This window comes from Kryptolebias marmoratus, linkage group LG2 (assembly GCF_001649575.2).
Source record: "Kryptolebias marmoratus isolate JLee-2015 linkage group LG2, ASM164957v2, whole genome shotgun sequence".
In the NCBI taxonomy this organism is placed as follows: domain Eukaryota; kingdom Metazoa; phylum Chordata; class Actinopteri; order Cyprinodontiformes; family Rivulidae; genus Kryptolebias; species Kryptolebias marmoratus.
Window position 1 is genome coordinate 14,378,425 of NC_051431.1, and position 20,176 is coordinate 14,398,600.

Below are 20,176 nucleotides of genomic sequence, written 5' to 3' on the forward strand. Positions count from 1 at the left end.
TAGCTAGAATGCAAAAGTAGCATAAGTCTAGCTAAAAGTAGCATATGCTAGCTAAAGGCTAAACAAAAAAACTAGATGTCTATAGTAGCAGACATCTGGCTAAAAGTAGCAAAACGCCTTTTTTTCAGGGGTCTCCACGGAGAATCCTTCTCCGTCTAACTGTCCTCTAAACAGTAGCTAAAATGTAAAAGCCACAAAATGATAGCTAAATGTAGCGAAAGGTCTTAGGATAAAGATCAAAAGTAACAAATGACTAGCTAAGTGTCAAAAAGCTAAAAACCAAGAAGCAAAACACTAGCTAAAATTCAAATATAGCAACAGGCTAGCGAAAAGCTAAAAGAAGAATATGGTAGCTAGAATCTCAAAGTAGCTAAATGCTAGCTAAAAGCTAAAAATAGCAAACAAAGACAAAAGTAGAGCAGCAAACACTCATGTATTTGTCTCTTTATTGTCACATTAAAACAGTGATGTTATACAAACATATTATTCAATTACAAAAGCATTTCTGCCAAAACATGAGAAAATAAATCTGTTATTTTAAATTTAACTGAGGATACAAAGCAAGACTTTTTTTATTTATTTATTAAACTCTTTATTTAACAGTGCCGGCCACAGACATGTTCATACAGCCTTGTTATTTGGAAATAAAAGTCAGAAGCACAAATAAAAAATTAAAAAAGAAAAAAATAGGAAGTGGAGTGTTTGTTTCTGAATTTGGTTTATGACTAAGACAACTGGTGTAATATGAGCAATATCACAGAACACGCAGCTGAAATCCTAATTAAAAAAACAACTTCAATCGTCACCAATCATCTTCATTACAACCACAAAGCTGCCCAAGTTATTCCAGTCAGAAAACAGCAGCTCAATGTTTAACACAAATGCAAAAAGGGATAATATTAAATCTTTACAGGAGGCCCATATTCTGCCTCCACAACAACAATAATATTAATAATAATCCAAACGCTTGTTGTCTTTTTAGTGTTCAGTTCATGGTTTTTGTGTGTTGCCTCAAATTTAAGTGCATGTTTTTTACACCTTAGGCACGTTTTTCTGTCACATGTGTGCAGCTTTTATACTGAGGCACGTTTGTAATAAAGTTAGACCGCGTCTTAGCTGAATTTTACAGTCACTGAGCGCAAAAAAAAAAAATTACACGATAAGTGTCAAAACACCCTTCAACAGTCATAGCTTTACAACGATAAACCACGTTTTTTTTACTCTTTAATCCACAAGTTGCTCTTAGTACGAATAAATTACAAATGTGTACAATTAACTGAACACTGATTACACACGAAAAGAAAAACGAATAATATCAAATATTTCCAGATTGTGTGAGAACTGGAAGGCGATGCTTAGAGTTTGAGGGGCAGGCAGCCGTGTGTGGAGCTCCCCGTCTGCTTTTTATTTGTTAACGACCTTCAAATTAAAAAAGCAGGATGTTGAGAGAAAATTTTTTAAAAAGAGTTAGAAAATACTAACATCTCTTGCGGTTTTACTGGCTCCATGAAGGGATGCGCTGCCCTCTAGCTGTTATTTAAAGAACAGCAGCTTAAAGCCATCGAGGTGTAAATAAAAGGCAGTTTGTAGCGTAATAACCAACATTCAGATTGTTTTCCTCGTATTTCACAGAGCGTGGAAGCTGACGGTTGAACTGTGCCTTTATACGCGCAGGTAGTGGGATTGTACTTTGTAACCGTAATATTTTTTTTTTTTAAATATAAGTCTGCTACAGCTAATTTAATTACCCTGAAGTCTTTTGTCTGAAACATGTAAAACAAACCGTAAAATGGCTACAACATGTTCTCCGTGCGCTGGTGCGGAATTAAAATCTGCTCGGCTTCATTTAAAGGCTTTACCAAAGAAAGGTTTTGTAGTTCTGTAGCGTTTTCCCTGCTTTTTTTAAATATATATTTTATTTGCTATGATCCATCAAAGTACCAAAACACCAACAGCGAAACAGGAGTCGGGAAGAGGGAACGAACCGGAGCGAGTTCTCTGAGGTAGCAGGCGGTTTTTTTAAGTCGAGGTCATTTGACGCGTCGTACACCTCAACGCCACAATATATAAAATAAAACATGTTGATGATGTAGGTAAAGATCATTTTGCTTTTGTTTCTGCGTAAGTGGAGGCAGAGCGGTTTGTTTTCTGAGGAGAGCGTCCTCACTGTATCACCCAGCGGGGGGCCGTAAGGCGTTTGGCGTCGTCGATAAAGGCCTCGTGTTGTTTCCCCACCTGCAGCCGACGGGAAGATGTTTCATTCAGCATAAAAAGACCCAGAGTTTAAAGGATTTCCTCTCACATGGTGCGTGTCATCCCCCCGCCCCGCCGCCGTCCACACAGGCGACGTCTCGCCGGGTGTAAACGAGGAGCGCCGCGAGCGTTACATGTCCTTCTCCTTCTTGGCCTCCCGCGTGCTGCTCTTCAGGAAGTCGCTCCTGAGCAGCCGGCAGAAGAGGACGATGTTCATGGCCGTCATGATGGCCAGTCCCACGCTGCCCAGCGTGTACGCCAGCAGGGGCACCTTGTCCCTGTTGAGCACCAGCCAGCGGGTCATCCAAGCCAGCGTGTTGATCCGGAACACCACGTACGTGCCCAGGTTCACCATGCTGTTGACGCGGTACAGCGTGCTGGCGGCCATGTTGGCCATGCGCAGGATCTGCCGCAGGTGGAGGAACACAGAGTTGATCTCCACCAGCAGGGCCACCACGGCGAAGCCGACGTAGCGACACGAGACGACGGAGAGGCCGAAACAGGCGATCACCTGCAGAGGGGGGGACAGAAAGAAGGGAGGTCAAAGACGAAGCAAATATTTTAACTTTGTCACATTTACAGAGTACTTATTACAGGAATCTGGGAATCTTTGCCATCTTTTATAAATACATTTTTAATCCACAATTCAGATTCTTTTCTACTGTCACTTTAACACGACTCAGATCAGGTCAGAAGTTTAATAAACTTCATTTAAGCTGATTCAATAAAACAACCAATGAGAAGAGCTGATTCCAATTTGTTTCATATCTTCCCGTTTTCACTGTAACCCGTCTGAGCGGCGTTAGGAACGTTTGTGACGCAATAAATCATCTCCACGAGGTGGCAGCAGCGTCAGTAAGACCAGAGCTGAACCTACGGCTGCCTTCACACGGACAGAAACGGGATTACATCGAAGCAGACAGCTCTCGCTGTGATTCACCACTGAAATGCTGGGAAGTAAAAAGCAACAGTTCAAACCTTTTTGCCTTGTGAGTGCAGGAAATAATGATCTTCACCGTGAGCTGAAAAAACAGCAGCTCGTGTTTGACAACAAGACCTTCCTTATCGCTCAAAGGGTTGGATTTATTCCGCATTTCCATCCCCTGCAAAAACCTCAAACATACACACATGTGTTGTGAACTAAAGCGACGGATATAAAATAATTTATTAATCAGTTCCTCAAACTAAAGCTACGAGTCTTCTCAGGGCCGACTTCTAAAGTCAAACCGTGTCGTCGGCTTCGGATGACAAACTGAGCCGCACCGATGTCAGTGAACGCCTCATCGAGTATTTTTAACTCGTTCACAAATAAGTGAGGTCACAGCAGTGAGGTCAGTGGTGATCTTGTGACTTCTTCCCTTTCTGAAAACCCGTGATGGACGAGGCGCGTCTGGACACCCTGTGATTAAAACGGTCAACAAGTCAAACAGCAAACACTCATTATTCTTAGGATTCGTAGACTGGTAAGCGGCGTAAATGTGTTTTACCTGCCGTTTATTTACTCGGTATTTGTTCTAATTGCCTCTGTGTGTGTGTTCGTTCAATTCTCTGTAGCATTAGCAAAATATCAGATCATCAGAAACCGAATCACTGGAGCTACATTTACAACGGATTAACTTTAAGAGTCAGCCCGACTCTGCGTACACGGTCCTGAAATCACTGTCAGCATTTAAATTTGGTCTTTTATTGAGGAAAAATAAGTAAATTCAGCCACGTTGTTGGTCACTACAAAGATCTTACGCCCTCTTTTTTTCCCAGGCAAATTGCAAAATAAGTCAAAACAAAAGAGTTGTGATTAAAAAAAAAGTAGATTCTTATTTAATACAAGTGATCTCTTGTGTGACAGCCTGCTGACAACACAACACAGGCCACACGTGAAAGTAATAAAGCGTGAAAATATGATTATATTTCTTCTCACACACACACACCATAAGAGACGCCTCAGAGCTCAAACAGATGACAGGAGATATACCTGCACTAGTCTGAGCCGCTCTCAGTTTTAAATCATTATAAAAAAACGTGGACATTAAAAAACATGGCGGAGCAGCATCAGGTCATAAAAACAGGACTGCGAGATCCGGACCGCAGCTTTAAGCACGGAAACCAGCAGTCTTTAGCCTGAATCGGCAAATCTGATCTGCAGAGATAAAATGCGACAAAACACGAGGCTACAAAGGTCAAAAAAAAAAAAAAAAATCGAACCATTACACAATCCTACAATAAGACGATTCAATAACAAATACTGTGAGGTAACACATAACGCTTTAAAAAGGTCATTGGTGCAAATCAGATCTCTTCTCCATTCGGGTGATAAACCGCGTGCTTCCAAAGGTTTCTTAAACAGATAATATGTTTCGCACGTCTGGTTTTATGGCTGGTTGCTGTCTTTTATTGGACAGTGGGTGTTTTACCAGCCAGTGACCATCAATTATTTACCCATAAATGCAGATAGCAGCAGCTCCAGAGACCCTCAGATGAACAATATTTCACCTTTTATAGCCTTCCGATGGCACAGAAAGTGAGTAAAAACAGGAAAACCGCCGGGCCCTGGGTCTGTCATGATGGGATTCACTCAACATCAGCTGGATTTTCGAGATTTTCCACCATGAAATCAAGGAGAAATCCAGGAAACTAACCCCGGAGCTAACGGTGCCGTCATTCCTTTGTGTAAAAATCAGATTAAACCAAAATAAAGTTCGCTATCACTACTTTAAAACTGTCATTTTGGGAAACCAAAGCATGTGCCGAAGAGCCATACAGTTTGGTTTTGTCAAATCGGCTAATAAAATCCAGGTAAAGGGCTGAAAAACAAAGTGTTTGCTTTCTGCGTCTCCTTCCCCGCGGGCTCAATTAGACAAACGCTGAACCCCGGCGAGGGACCTCCAGCCACTTTCAACTTCCAAGGGACAAACTGCGTTGGGTGAATAAAGGAGAACAGTGAGAGTGGGGGAAAGTTTACACACACACACTTGTAGAGCGATGGTAAATATGGGTAAACATCCGTTCCCTGAACCAGCGTGAAAACCAAAGAAGAAATCGGGCTCAAAAAGCCAAAAAAAAACCCCAACCAAACAACCGGAACAAACTCCGCTCTGCTGCAGTTCTTGGAGGTGCGTTAACGTGGCTCAACGCGCTGCAACCAGCCTTTCCCTCACTTCAGAGCCGCGGCCCGTCCAACGCTCACGCACACACTTATCTGACGCATCGGCGTGTCCGTGACGCAACGCGAGCATGCAGCCGCGTTTACAAAGGCGGGACCATCTCACCTACATTCTTTAACATTCAAAAACGAAGCACGGCAAACCGGTTCTCTGGCTCGACGACCTGTCTTACGGCTCAGGCAGCAGAGAGTTTACGGTTCGGTGGCAGCCGTTAAACTCCTGTTCTACCGGACAAAACAAGCGTTGAATGACGCTGTTTGAGAGGAAGGACGACAAGCCAAAGGAACAGGAGCTTGGGTCTTTGCAGCCTTTAAAAATGTTCTCCGAGCTTCCATCTTTGGAAGGTCGTAGCAGCACACTGAAATGTGTTACGGCGCTGGCAGGTGGGCGGGTGGAGTTAACAGAGGCAAAGATGGAGGGAAGACCACCAGCAAGAGAACCTCTCACAACCAAAAACATTACAGAGTTTAACGTGTAGCTCTGGTTCTTTAATAAGGTCAGAAAGAGAATTAAACATGCACACAAACCACAGTAGGTTATTATTAATATTAGCTGTTTTTTTTACACCATGACTGCTTATTTAAAGCACCAATGTCTTTAAACCTGCGTGCCACATGGCCCATTCGCCACATAACTAACAGGACAGCCAGAAACGAGCAGACGATGTCGACCAGACGGTGATCAGCAGGTGGGAGGGTCTCCCAAAGGCTCAAAGTCTACGGGAAACAGACGGAGGGGGGAAATATGAAGCTAGAAAACATTAGAAATAACGATTATACACACAACGCATGCAGAGGAAGTCCACAGTTTGAGAGGAGACGCGCGGCCATCTAACCACCGCCATGAGGTTGGCGTTAACGCCCGTCAGCTGACAGCTGCTCAACAGACCGCTTCAGTGCTTCTCTGTCACAGACATCTGATTAAAAACTCAACGCGTGTGCACAAACATTCTCATTACGGGAAATAAACAGTTGTATTTTTTTTTTTTTTTCCCTGTTCAGACGAGCGCGTCAGCTGCTCGGACGAAGTAAGAATCACTTTTCTGTGTAACTTCAGAGCGAGATTTTACGCCCGTCTGGTGAGTCATTTTGTAATCGAGGTCCGAAATAAGTGAGCGCGCTTGCAGTCAGACGTGTCGGCCATTTTGCCGTTTTCCCGTACAGACGGACTTGAGAAAGAGGGCCTGTGATGCGATAACACAATTGCCGATAAATTATCTTTGACAGCAAAAGAAAGAGCAGATTTCACGGAAACTCCCCAAAGAATGAACCAGAGGACTTGCAGAGGAAAATTAAAAGTCATTTTAAAAGAAGCGGGTCGGCCTTTTGACTCGTTTCTTAACATAAGATTACAGATGAAGACTGACACAACCATCTGTGCAGGAATCAGGAATCAGGTTGGTTTATTTTGACACAAACGCTGGAACGACAGGAAAACATTCACATTTTAAAACCACAGTTTGTCTCATTTTCATCAAAGTTTAAGATTAAATAATGCTTCAGGGTGCGCTTCGGCGCTCAAAAGCAGATTTTGCTTTCTTAAGGCAAAATGGCTCATTTCACCTTATTGGGGCTGCATTTTTTTAATCAAATAGACAAATATGTTGGTTTAAAAAAAAAAAAAACTAATAGAAATATTCTTAAGTGTTCACAGTTTCCGGTGTACACACAGCCTTCAAACACCCCCCCCCCCCAAAAAAATAAAGAAAAACCTTGATATTTGCAGGAGAAATGTCATGTTTGCTGCGAAACAAAATGGAAGACGAGTTCAACCCGAGGCTGTTGGACGCTGGGCTCTTATTGGCCAACACACCCGCCCACATTGTTTTTAAACCAGATAAACGCACTGTGACGTTCCCACTGGGGCTAGATCTCATCAAAATTTGTTTATTATCCTTTTTTGTTGTCGTTTCATGCTTTAGCTTTTAGGTTACTAGGTGTGGCTGCTTGGGTTTAAAAAAAAAAAAAAAAAAACTTGCAGCTTGCCAAGTGTCAGCTGCCTCCGTTTCCCAACTGGAATATCTCCGCTGACGGCATTCCTGACTGTTCTGTCAACCCGAACAAATACAAACTCCTTCCTTTCTTCTTCTTCTTTTAGCTACTCTGGAAGCACAGGCGAAATGAGTAACAATGGCTCCTTTTCTTTGTAGGGCTCAGACACCAACAGAAAGGCTCGTAGCTCGGATTTCACAATCTGGGACCTTGAAAAGCGTTGTGATGAGACGGAGCTGTCCAACTGTCTGACCAACTAGTAAAAATACTTTTTTTAAATATTTACCTGTTCTTTATAGATTGTAGCTCTCGTTTCTTAATTTCAGATTCCCAAACAACAGCAACCTCTTGTCCCAGTCTTCCCGAACGCCGCTGATGTTTATTCATCATCGGTTTAGGAAAGTCTACAGCGGCATGGGATCGAGAAGACATTTTGATGCCAAATGCACGTTAAGAGACATCTGCTTTGCTGCTCTGCAGTAACGTTAATTAAAAAAAAAAAAAAAAAAGGATCTATGCAAATAAACTTCAACAGAAAGTCAAATATTAGACTTCCAAACATCGGAGCCATGTCTGGAGGTGGTCCCGGAGGAAGGAGAACAAACTGAAACTGTGTCTGTGACCCACGGAGCCGGGCTGCTGCTCACATGCCTCTCATTTACAGAGGCAGGTGGAGGGGCTTTTTATTTTATTTTAAATGCATATTCAGCAGTTCAAGTTAATTTCTAAATGACTGCTTTTGCATGATTACTGCCCACTGCTGAAGACAAAAGGGCGATGACGTTTTTGCCCATGCTTGTGTGCGTTTGTTTTTGTTTTATTGAGCCAAAAAATAAACCCCTCAAACTCCTACAACTGTTTGTACATGTACAGCTGATTCACGTTTGGAGTCGACCCAAGATGGCCGCCGCAGCTTATCAACTTTGGTCAACACAAAAATGACCAACTTAGTCAGATTTAAAAATAGTGAGTTCAGGTTTGATGAGGCAATAGCTGAAGGGCGTCCTCAACACGTATTATCGAGCGCTAACATCACTGACAACCACTTTCACCCACCTGTTCCCAGCACGAAATCATCTCCGTTTGTAGCTCTGGCATAATACGCATTCCTTTAAAGAATAATAGCTCTTTAATTTACTTCTTCTGAAAGCTCGGTCACTGTAAACTTGCATGGATGCGCACAAGGTTGACTTGAAAGTCACGTTTTTAGAGCCACAGAGATGCAGAAACCTCCGTTATTTGCCATTTATATAAAAAAAAAATGCACAAAACGTAATTTACAGGAGAATAAACGCAACAATAAGATGGAAACGCAGCACATGTGCCTGAGAAACTGATCAGTCAAACCTACAAAAGGAAAACAAAACGCCTATTTTATGAAGTCACCTTTGTTTGCGATGATAAACATAAAAGTAGAAGCAAACAGGAAGTCTTATTCATCTGGTATTCCTCTAAAGACGCATGACACCTGTTTGTTTCGACCACAATAAGCCAGGTGACTCAACAGCAGCGATTACTGGTTTCTCTCCCGTACACCTGAGTTTATATTCAGAGACGCTGAGCTGTGCTCCATGATTCCATTAGTTTATCGTCCTTGCATGAAGCTGATCAGAACGGTGAGGCAGCTGTGCGGACGGAGCGGCCCGCTTGTTGCTTTTTCTTCAGCCAACGGGAGCACACTTTGTGGTTTAGGATACGCAAAAAAAAAAAAAAAAAGTTTTGCTCAGCGTAACAGAGGAGTCGTCGTTACCAACAGCTTCAGCTGTTTGGAACCCTGAGCATTAAAAGGAAGCGCAGACGGTCAAAACAGGAAAACAAATTGGATCATTTCAGGCTTGGGAGCGCTTCGACGAGGCGTGGACACGCGGCGTGAAGAATGAACGAGGCGTGGACTCTCTGCCATAAATACAAGCCTGCAGGACAAAGTGTCCCTGCTTGTTCCTTACGAATCGGTCTTCAGATCTTTGTCCTGCTGTCTCAGGTAAAGGACAGATAAAGGATCTGATCGGGTTCACGTGAGCAAGCAGGAGAAAGGTTTCAATAAAAGCAGACGTCCATCTTTATGGAGCGAGATTTCACCGCTTCGCCAGCTGTGCTGAGCTCAACCCCGTTCACCGGTTCTGTTCCTGATGAAACCCGCCCCCCAAGACCAAAGAGTCAGGCCGTAACAAAACTTCAAATCAACGTTAAGTTGTCAAAAAACGTGAGCTTTAACAGTCGGCGGGCCGCTTTCAGCCGTTTAACCACAAAATGTTTACATGTAGTTTTCATTCAGTCCAATAAATAAATGCCACTGATCAATCATTTTCTCTGCTCAAATAAACAAAAACACACGTGAACTGTGCAACAAAACACCATCAGAACCACAGAGAACACATACAGCCCACTGATGTATAATGGGCTGTTTTTTTTATATTGTCTGGATTTACTGAGACGTTCATGAAACAAATTAGATTTGCCTTCTCAGTTTCTCTGCACTTCAGAATATTTAAGAACATATTTGATTTGATCAATTAAATAACTTGCACCTTACAGGACAGAGTCATAGGGGAAATAAACCTCCTGACTGTGGGGTAAAAAGCTTCGGATTTATTATGATTTATAGACTGTAACACATGAGGAGCACTCGTCTTGTCCTTCTGCAAGTGTGGCAACAGAGTTTTCCTTGTAGGATCTTTATTTCTTCACTTTCTATTAAGGTCTAAGAAAGTCTAAGTTAACTAAACAACCCCAGAACCACCTTCATGGCACCTGTAGTTTCTTGGTTTCGTTAAGTCAGGCTTCAGGAGGAAAGCCCCTCTGGCCTCGCTAAAACATTTGTTTCGTCAAGCGTCTTTTTTTCTGCCGTCTCACTGCTCGCGGGTAACCTCTGGATGAGGTTGGAGAATGTTGTCCTTTTGTGGCTCGAACCACCTCGGCTCACTCTGCTGCTGCAAGTCGATTTATTCCCATTTCAGCAAAACCAAACCAAACCAAACAAGAAAAAAGTTGCCAGAGGCTTCCGGTGCAGAGGCTCGATGTTGACACAACATCCCAACCTGGATCGAGGAGAAGGAACAAACTGGAAAACACGTCTTCACTTTGATTCATCACAAGAAAACACGTAAATACTCAACGAGCCACTGCTCTGAAGAAACAAGAAGATGTTTTAAAGAGGCAGAGATGTCAGCCTTAAAGAGCTAAACGAGATGTCCGGGATCAGAGAATCCCTTCCAAACGGGAACGACCCTTTTTTCCCCTCCTCATAAACACGGCTCCATTCCTAGAAATGTTTCACCACCACAAAAAAAAAATAAAACGCACCAGGAACAAGGAAAAGACGACAGAGCAGCCTCTCTAAAGTGGAAACACAAGGAAAGAAACACGAAAGCAAGCGCAAAAACTGAATTTTTTTTAATTTTTTGTTTTTTAAGGACTGGTGAAGAAGCGCAGCTTCTACTCTGTGTCACGTTAATCTACGACGATCCGAGGACACAATGGACGCTTTCAGGCCCGGTATCCAACGGGAGACGGAGGAAAGAGTTTGGTGTAGCGGAGAAACTGGTGTCTGAAACTCACACACAGGAGGTGGGGCTGCGTTTAGGCCGTCCACACCAGAACGCAACGGCGGCGTTTCAGGATTTTCTCGTTTTGGAACCTCGTTACCAAAAATAAAAAAATAGAGTTCAGGGGGCTCCTGAAACACTGTTTCCGTGCGGACTAGGCTTAACTATGGAGCACAACCAGAAAGACGTGGCTGAAGTATAAAAAAACTAAAAACCCGTACAGGTTATTCAGGTTTTACAGACGTCAAAGATAAAAATTTGCTTCGTCACCAGTTACAGATACGGCACGGTGTCAAACGTGATATTCCCCGAAAGCGACGAGCGACGGAACGACACTCGCCCGACTTCATTCATGACAGACTGAGAAACTCGCTTCGTGTCTAAGAGATTAATCATGAAGATGGGAGGGAAAACAAAAGGCCCAAGGCTGAATGTAAAACGTGGCCGAAAGAGTTACAGTTACAAGCGTACGAATATAAGCACATCCGAAACATCCGAATCATTTATGATGGTGGAATTAGCAGCCAAAGCCTTTTTTTTGTTTTAATAGTGACTGAACGAGTTCTGCTAAAAGCGAAGCCTTTTTTTTTGTCAAGTTTTGGATCGCAGATTTTTTTATTTCACGTCATTCACGGTGAGCTCTGGAAAGAGCAGAGGGACGCTGGGAACTCCTTCTCTTCCCGAGACGTTTTCAAATTCCTGCTTTCCTTTTGGTTTGTCTGCATCTGGAAGGGCGAGTTGTGCAATCAGATGTCGGATGCAGGGAAGTTTCAGAGGACAAAAATCTCCGTCGGGTGCGGCACGGTCCAGATGTAGACGGCCCGGAAGGCGGACACAAAGACGGCCCCTGAAGTCCAATGACCCGGCGGACTTGGACCTGCTGGAGATCCGGCTCATGTGCCGGGCCTGACGATAGAGACTGAGACACATCTGTGAAACGCTCAAACCCCTGCGTGCTAAGGGGCAATTAGATTTGTGGCATTTCTGCAGGATTAAAAGTAAATAAATAAATTTAATTTAGCTACTGTTATCCACATGATTCCCTCCTCCTCATTGGAACAACCTGATCTGCTCCTCGGCCTCTTCTCACATTTTTTATTATCAGCTCAATGTTTCCAGGAGTTTTTAGCAAGAGAAACTAAAACACATTAAGGTTTTTTTTTTTTTTTTACTAGCAGAACGAAGCAAAGGGGAAAAAAGAAAACATTATGGTTATTTTTCAGAAGCCTTCTTAGACTTGCCGTTTTCTAAAGCAGGACAGTAAGAGACGCCGTAATCCCAGCTTCAGTCAACGGGAACAAAAAAAAAAGGAAACGGGAAAACTTTTTTCTTTCCACGGAACGTTTGACTGCATTTCTCCGGGACTGGAACGACATAGGTTGGCAAATCTGGCCCTCCACCACACGCCGCTCCACTGTTTGCTCGTAAAATATCAAACCCAAACCCTGGCGGCGGATCGCAGATGGGCTGAGTCTCCCCTTGGTGTCGACGCCGTCCGTCCAACGTCCAACTACCCCGTCCTAATTCATACTGTCAAAGGAGGAGTGACTCAGACACAAGAACAGGTCGCTCAAAGAGTTTGACTCGATTGACTCGGTGCAGAGTGAATGCGACCCGCAGCAGCTGAAAAATGGAACAAATGTTGACATTTTGGTCCCCAATCAAACAGAGTCCACCGGACTGTCAGGTGTGAACGCAGCCTTAGAAACAGAGCAGCTGTCGTTAACGAACAGACAGCCTAAACGAGGAGTTCGAGGGTCAATAACATAATGTAACAGGCCTGGAGTCCCTTGAAGGAATGCATATCACCCATCGATTTTTGTGTCAGAGATTTAAGCTAAAATCGTCTTACGATGAGAAAAGACATTGTGGCCGTTTGGGTCGAACCTCAAAAATGTTCTGCACGTTCTCAGGCAACCCTGAGACGTCAGGCTCGGAACATGAGCTGTGGACGACGCTCAGCTACGAACGCGTCAGGTTTTAGCTCAATATCTGTAAAACTGACTGGGTTACAGCCATCGCCGCAGCAAGTCCTCTAAAATGCAAAAAAACAGAGTTTGACCCGAGACCTTTCATAAAAAAAAATAAATAAATAAATAATTGATTTAAAAGTTGGAGCATTGCCTCAGTTTGCATAATTTCCACCTTAAGTACCAAGGTCACCGTCCTGGCATTACACAAATGTGTTTGTACTGTATGACTCACTTTACGAGTATGTTATGTGCCGACATTTACAAGCATGAAGTAGGTGTGGCAACGACTGCCATAAAAAATAAATAATGTATTTTTTATTGTCATTTCTGAAGACAAAGCCCTTTCTTCCTGTGCACCACCGTGATGTTCGGGTTAATAACCATTAAAAAGGGACAGTTCATATTTAGGAGCTAAAAGCCTCTAAATCCACGACATTATGTATTTTTACACCAGACTACTTTTGCATCACCTGGTTAGAAAGGTGAAATGTGTTTAAACGACACAAGGACGTGCCTACATGCATCCGCTCTTCTGAGGGTCATATTTACACTTTTGAAAAGTGTCATTTTTTGATTGTTAAGTTTGAATTAGCCTGCCGAGGACTGTTCAGGACGCAGCTGGAGCAACAAGCTGGTCGCCCTTTTCAGGTACATTTCTGTACTTTGACTCTTTTACTGAGAAGTAAACTGAATCGCTGTGAAACCTGTGAGGTTCGTGTTGTTTTAAGAGGCAAAAACAATAACTTAAAAAAAATGCTGCTGTTACGCTGACTTCTCCAGAAGAACGTCTCCCTGATTCTCCAAACTGGAATTGTTCTGACCGCTGTCCGCTGCAGGTGACATACTGACTTCTGAGTACTTCACACAGACCCAGTTTTTAAAAAAATCTCACCTATCCTGTCGTTTCTGGTTACTCCAAACAGTTTTCTTCCACTCCGCCTCCCTCCTTTTACATTCATGTTTCAATATATCGTCGCCCAGAGAGCGAAGACAGCGTATAATCACCGCGGCGATAAAGCGCAATGAAAAATAGGGGTGGAGATAAAAGACGGAGCGACCTTCCGTTCCTGGCTGTTTGACCTCGGCCATCAGATAAACAGTGTGAACAATAAACCTTGACTTTATGAATACAAAAACATGACATAACAAGAAAACTGTAATAAAATAAGTTTGCACCGGAGAGGGTGACATTCAGGATGGAGCAGCGAGGCTCACGGGAAAGTACCAATGAGAAACGGCACAGAAAGGCGACAGAGAGTGAGAGGCAAGCCTCCATCCGCCCCACACCCTGATGACGATTTGAAGCCAGCCGGTACGACCAAAACAGCCATTCGCCGAACTCCCCGGAAGAGAGAAAACCAACCCAACCATCGCTGTGACACCGGCAGGCTTCCCTGAACTGATCCACAAAGACAGAATAATAATATTTCCAGCGCTGGACTTTAAATAAAAGTCTTTATTTCACGTCAGAGTTTAGCTTTAACGCGTTTAGGAGCTCGTTTTTTTTAGGTCAAAACCTGCTCAAAGTCAGCTGCCAATGTGTGTCTATATAAAACAACAAAAAGACTCAAATAAACACAATTTACCAGAAGAGGTCAAACCAGCTCATCCTCCAACAGAGATAATGACAAACTGGTTTTTACCAAACAACAAGTTTTCTCACGGAAAAACAGGAAAAAAGCAGCTCCGCTTATGCAGGTGAAAACGTCGGACCGTTTGTCTGCAGACACACAAACACACACACTCACACACTTCGTTGATCGTCATTTCTTGTTTTTTTTTTTGTTATCTTTCATTTTAATCAAAATAAAAACTATGTGCTGGTAGATTTCCCTGTTGGTTTCTAGCTGAACCGAAGGAAGCTGCGGGTAAAAATCACTGAAACACCACGTGTTGAAACTTTACACGAAGGGCACGTTGGGTCGCATCGAGACAGATTTCTTTAAAAGCTTTGATTTAAAAAAAAAAAGGTCAAACCAGCTGATTTTAAGGAGCAACTGAAACCATCTCATAGTGACATTTTCTTATTTTTCACAAAGAAATAGTTCTGCATGTTACATTTTAGATAAATAAATAAAAACAAACAAAGACCGAGACGGAAACCCGGTCTTAAATGATGGCTGCGCCGCTAATCCGCTTAAATAAATAAACAGTTTCAGCGGGAACCACGAGCCCTGCAACACATCGCCGACACGGTGTCGGTGTGCAGAGAGATGCTAAAACGCTGCTGCCTGGTCACCACGGTAACCACACACCTGCGCCTGTCGCTCCCTGGCTGCCAAGTTAATGACAGAAACAAGCTGAGGAGTGAGCCCCAAACAAACGGCCGCTGTGTGAAAACCGTAGGCCGTATCTCAAGGATTCCTAAACCGTGAGCGGCAGGAGGCTCTGATGGTCGAACACGTGAATTTCTACGTTTCTACCGTGTTTATGTAGGAGACACGAAAGGTTAAAGGTTAAAGAGACCCTTCGCCTACAGCTTTGAAAAGAGCATTTTGAGCTGAACTATAACTGGAGGCTTGAGTTTGTGCTCCGAACTCTGAGCGGTTTGAAAGAAAACCACGAGTCCTACATTAGTGAGAGACGTACTGACTGAAAGAGGACAAAAACACCTACATGTCGATGTATCATTTGTGTATTAACCAAACAAATACTGTGGGAGTAAAAAGAGGGTTTGCTAAATGTTTGACGGCTCAAATGTTACTGTCGTCATCAGCCACCGTGTGAACGTTCTGCAGATCTGTAAAGATCATAAAAGCTACGCTGCGATTGGATAAAAACCAGACAACGAATCAAAATGCCTGTTTAGACACGTGAAGTCCGACTCTCTGGGGCCCGTTTGCGTTCCTGCCGAGGAGTCTGCCCGAGCTGCAGAGCTCCCGAAGAAGGCCGGCTGTTTTTACCTTGCGTGTTTCGCAGAAAATCCCATCAATCTGCACGTTTTCTTCCTCGCAGTCTTTCACAGATTTGCGCAACGTACTGCCCACCCGGCGCAGTAGTATGCCGTCGCCGACTGAGCTGCGCGTGACCTGAATGTTTTAATTTGAAGCTGAGATGCAAGGCGAAAAATCTGTTTCGGACAGCGATGATGGTGCTTCAGTTGGCACCCCGAAGAAGATACTCTCAGGACCAGGGGTAGGCAATCCTGGTTCCTCCATGTTTTCCTTGTTTCCCTGCTCTAACACACCTGATTCAGTGGTTTAATCACCTCTTCATGTTCTGCAGAAGCCTGTTAATCACCCATTGATTCAAATCAGGTGTGTTGGAGAAGAGAAACAAGTAAAACATGCAGGATGGAGGCCCTCGAGGACCATGGTCGCCCACCTCTGCTCTGGACAATAACAGTCTGGTCCTCGGACGAAAACTGGTTTTTGTGTGCATCGGCGCCGCCTGAGACACCTACCACGGTGTGATGGAAGAGCAGCTCCCAGGACTGACTGAGCTTCTGGTTGAGGATCATGTCGAAGAAGTCATAGATGAAGTACCCTGCGGGGACAGAGAGCAGAGAGCGTTCGGTCAGTGCCGTCGTTTTGTCTTATTAGTTCACCTAAAAAGAAGGCAACAGGTTATTGTGACAATCGCCTCGAGCTTATCGAGCGCATCGGTGGTGGTTTCTGCTTCCGTGACGACAGCGATACAAACCGGGACGCTTCTCGGTGAGGGGGCTATTCACATCCAGCACTGGCTGTCTCCATGACGACAGCAATAAGGACTGCTGATGAAGTCCTGGAGGGCTGAGGATGAGGGACAGCGAACAGCCACATTCTTTTGGACCCCTATGTCGGCTTCCCATCCCCAGACACAAGCACGCCACCTGCTGCAGGTCGCGCAATCTGATGTGTTCGCTTCCCCCGGGTCTCTCTAATAACAAACACGCTGTGATGATGAACTCGATCTTATAGCAATCCATCTGATAAAGTTGATTAATTTGACTCAATAGGAGCGAGAAGCTTAATCAAGTAATGTGTTTATATATGAGTTTTGTTTGACACATTTGATCAGAACATGAAAGTGTGACACAACAGGAGTGAGAAAGATTCCGTTTCTCCAAGACGGGCGGCTCTTTTTTTGTGCGACGCCAGGCGATCGGACACGGCTCGACTTTTATCAGCCTCCAACTCGAGTGTGAAAAAAGGTCAAAAAAGAAGACAGAGAGCATTTGAATTTTTTCTTAGTTTTGGATTTTCTAAAGAAAGTGACATGTTCACATGAAAGGGGCTTCCCTCTCGTAAACCTGCGAGTCAGAACCACCTGTCTTCAGGCGGACACGTGACGTTAGAACACAGCTGCAGTGACCCGATTTAGACACCTGGCTTCAACGAAGAGTTTGGCCTTTGGTGAGCGTGTTTTTGTGCAGAAGCTAAGCACAATTAAGACTTTTACTGTTGTAAACAAGCTTCTTGAATGAGCTCCATTTGGAAAAATTGAGTTTACGTCCAACAGGACTGATGACCAAAGTGGATTGCTGCCATCTTAAAATGGCTCGAGACAAACGATCGAGAAGCTTCCTATGACAAGTTTGATATTAAATATTTAGAAACTATTTTGCAGCAAATCTGAGTCGGTCCAATTCAAGACGGCCGCCACAGCAAACACAAAAACAATGACCGCGACTCGGCCTGGTTTTACAGACACCGAGCTAAAGTTTTTGATGTGGTAGTAGGCGAGAGTCATCCTCAGCACAGAGATATCGCACCTAAGATGATCTCAGCTTCATTTAGTTTTCTTCAACGTATTTCAGCTTTACATAAACTGGACCTGTGAAGGTACTGCAGGTACTACAGGTACTTCTACCATATTAACAACAAGAGCAGATGCAAACAGTCTAAAGGTCAGCAGTCATGAAATGACCGTGTCTCTGCTCAGCAGAGTGGAGAGTAACTTAGCAGAAGGAAAGATGGCAGATTTGGGTGGGAGGCCTGCAGAGAAGCATCTCCGTTGTGGACAGCTTGCATTAATGAACTGAATTTTTTTTTTTTTTGCACATTAGTCTCGGTGATGTCACATGACAGCGGAGGAGTTCCGCCTGGTGCCTGGGACTGACTACAAAGAGCCCTTCATTGAGCTTCCTCGTCCAGGACCTCCCGCTCCTCGCCTCCCCCCCACAGCCTCCAGGGCCGGGACGTCCTGAAAGAATGTCAGACATCCTGGGAATCTTCTTCGCCCAGCATTAATTCAACCCCCCACAAAAAGAAAATAATAATAATAGTGTGAATTTAACAAGGTTTACACGCCCTAGTCTCTTCAGAATTAAAAAAATATATATATTGAGGAAAGAGTGAGATAAGGCTGGGATGTCAGCAGACGCTCCAAGAAGTTCTAACGAAATCAGACAAAATCTAATTTAGACCTCGGATTATAACGAGCAGGAGGTGATTCTTATTTTAGCTTCCGCTGAAAAGTTAACGGCAGACATCGGGATTCGGGGGCCAAGGTTCGATTTTACAGACTGGGCACGCTTCAGTTCACTTTTGTGTTGAATTAATAAAACATTTAGCTGATCTTTCTTTCAGCAAGGCAACCAAATTTAACAGATAAAATCAAAACACCTTGGAGGTGAGAGGCAGCACGGACCACAAAACACAGACACAGAGCCTGATGACTTTCTTCTGCAGGCTCAGTTTTCTAACTTAAAGAGCTCGAGACGCAACCATTACAGATTACTGAAAACAGCGTGTTTTGAATTTATGTTATAGTTTGTAATCATAACAAGGATCGCTGCAGCACATTAGAGTCACTCATTAGAGTCGGCTCCCGTCTCTAAAAACAATAAAAACAACCCGGTGTGTTCTAGTTGCTCTGCTGAGCAGCAAACAAAAGCCCCCTTTTGTCAAGCCGGCTCCAACTGCAGCATCACACGCACTCAGCAGCTCAGCCCTGTGACTACCTCCCTCTTCGGAGGGACGACGGCGTCTCGGGCTGTTGGTTGGTTGTTGAAGGTTTGGTCCGGGGGGGACGGGGGGACTTAACGATGAGCAATCAACGAGGCTTGGTATAACGCCACGTTAGTAAAGTCAATAAATCGACCGAGAAATGACCGCAGTTTTCTTTATTTTCTCAACAATTGAAGGAGTGTCTTTGAGGTACATCTGTTCACGTGCGTTTAAAAGACATACCTCACCCTCACAGCCAGAAATTACCTCCAGGTTAAACTAAAAGAACTAAACCGACTACAGATAGTGTCATTTCAGCTAGACTGAATCAGAACCGAACCACGAATGAAGGACGACGCCTGCGGGAGTCGCTGCCGTACAAAAAAAAAATTGTTTTCACGATTTTTAACACTGGCCAGCAAAAAAGATGCTGTTTGTTTAAAGCTAAACAAACAGTTTGGTGTTTAAATTGTGCAGCAGCACAAAAAAAGGGGACAGAGTTCAGATTCAGTTTCCGGTCGTCCCTCATCGTTTCAACGTAGATTGATTAAACAGTAATCTTTTTGATTTATTATCTTCCAAATAGGTCCTCGACTCTGATGTTTTTATTAAGGGAGTATTATTTGGAGACATTGTCCTCTGGGCTTTCTGAAGGTGTTTGTTTGGACATTGGGCAATGATTTGGTTTATTTTTTAAGAAACTCAATCACAGGAAGGCACTCCTCTGATAAAAGTTTAAAAACTCTGAAGCCCGGAGGACAAGGAAGACCACCTTTCACCCCCTTCACATCCTCCCTGACACCACCACAAGCCCATTGAGTCCCACCAAAATAATAATAATAGTAAGGAGGAGGAGGAGGAGGAGGAGGAAAAGGGGGGCTGCTCACCGATTGAAAAGGACACCAGGGCATGAGAAAACACAGAGTAGGTTTCTATCAGATCCTCGGCCATCTGTGGTTGGACAAAAAAGCTGAAAAAGACAAGCAGAGGGGCACATTTAAAGCAGGGGGAACACAGCAGCCCAGGAAACAACAACAACATGTTCTTCTGGTGTGAAACTGAACAAGAGCGGGAGAACATTTTTGATTCGGTTTGTAACAAAACAACACAAAATGACAGCTATAAACCACCTGCTTTGATCAGCAGCTTTCTGAACTCACCACAGCACAGCCCACACGGCGGTGATGGAGCTGTGCACGAAGGATGCGGAGATGTTCCTCCATTTCCACGCATTCCTGCGCGCGGACTCGGGCGCGGGGAGCCTGGCGACCCCGGCGTTCACGAGCCTGAAGAAGCCCACGGAGCCCCCGGTGGTCAGGATCACCGAGCCCAGCTCCATGACGGCGGCGGGGAATTGGTTTCTGGAGCCGAGAAGGGAGG

The 20,176-nt window shown here is 44.1% G+C and overlaps 1 protein-coding gene across 1 annotated transcript; it reads right to left on the reverse strand.

The window, feature by feature from the left end:
- Positions 1–429: 429 nt before the first annotated feature.
- Positions 430–20,166, reverse strand: tlcd2 (TLC domain containing 2). Its single transcript, XM_017433400.3, has 4 exons — positions 19,957–20,166; positions 19,684–19,766; positions 16,327–16,409; positions 430–2,764 (listed from the first exon to the last, which is right to left on the reverse strand). Exons 1-4 carry the CDS (start codon positions 20,133–20,135, stop codon positions 2,384–2,386), a joined length of 726 nt encoding a protein of 241 aa, XP_017288889.1. The 5' UTR covers positions 20,136–20,166; the 3' UTR covers positions 430–2,383.
- Between the last annotated feature and the right edge of the window lie 10 nt (positions 20,167–20,176).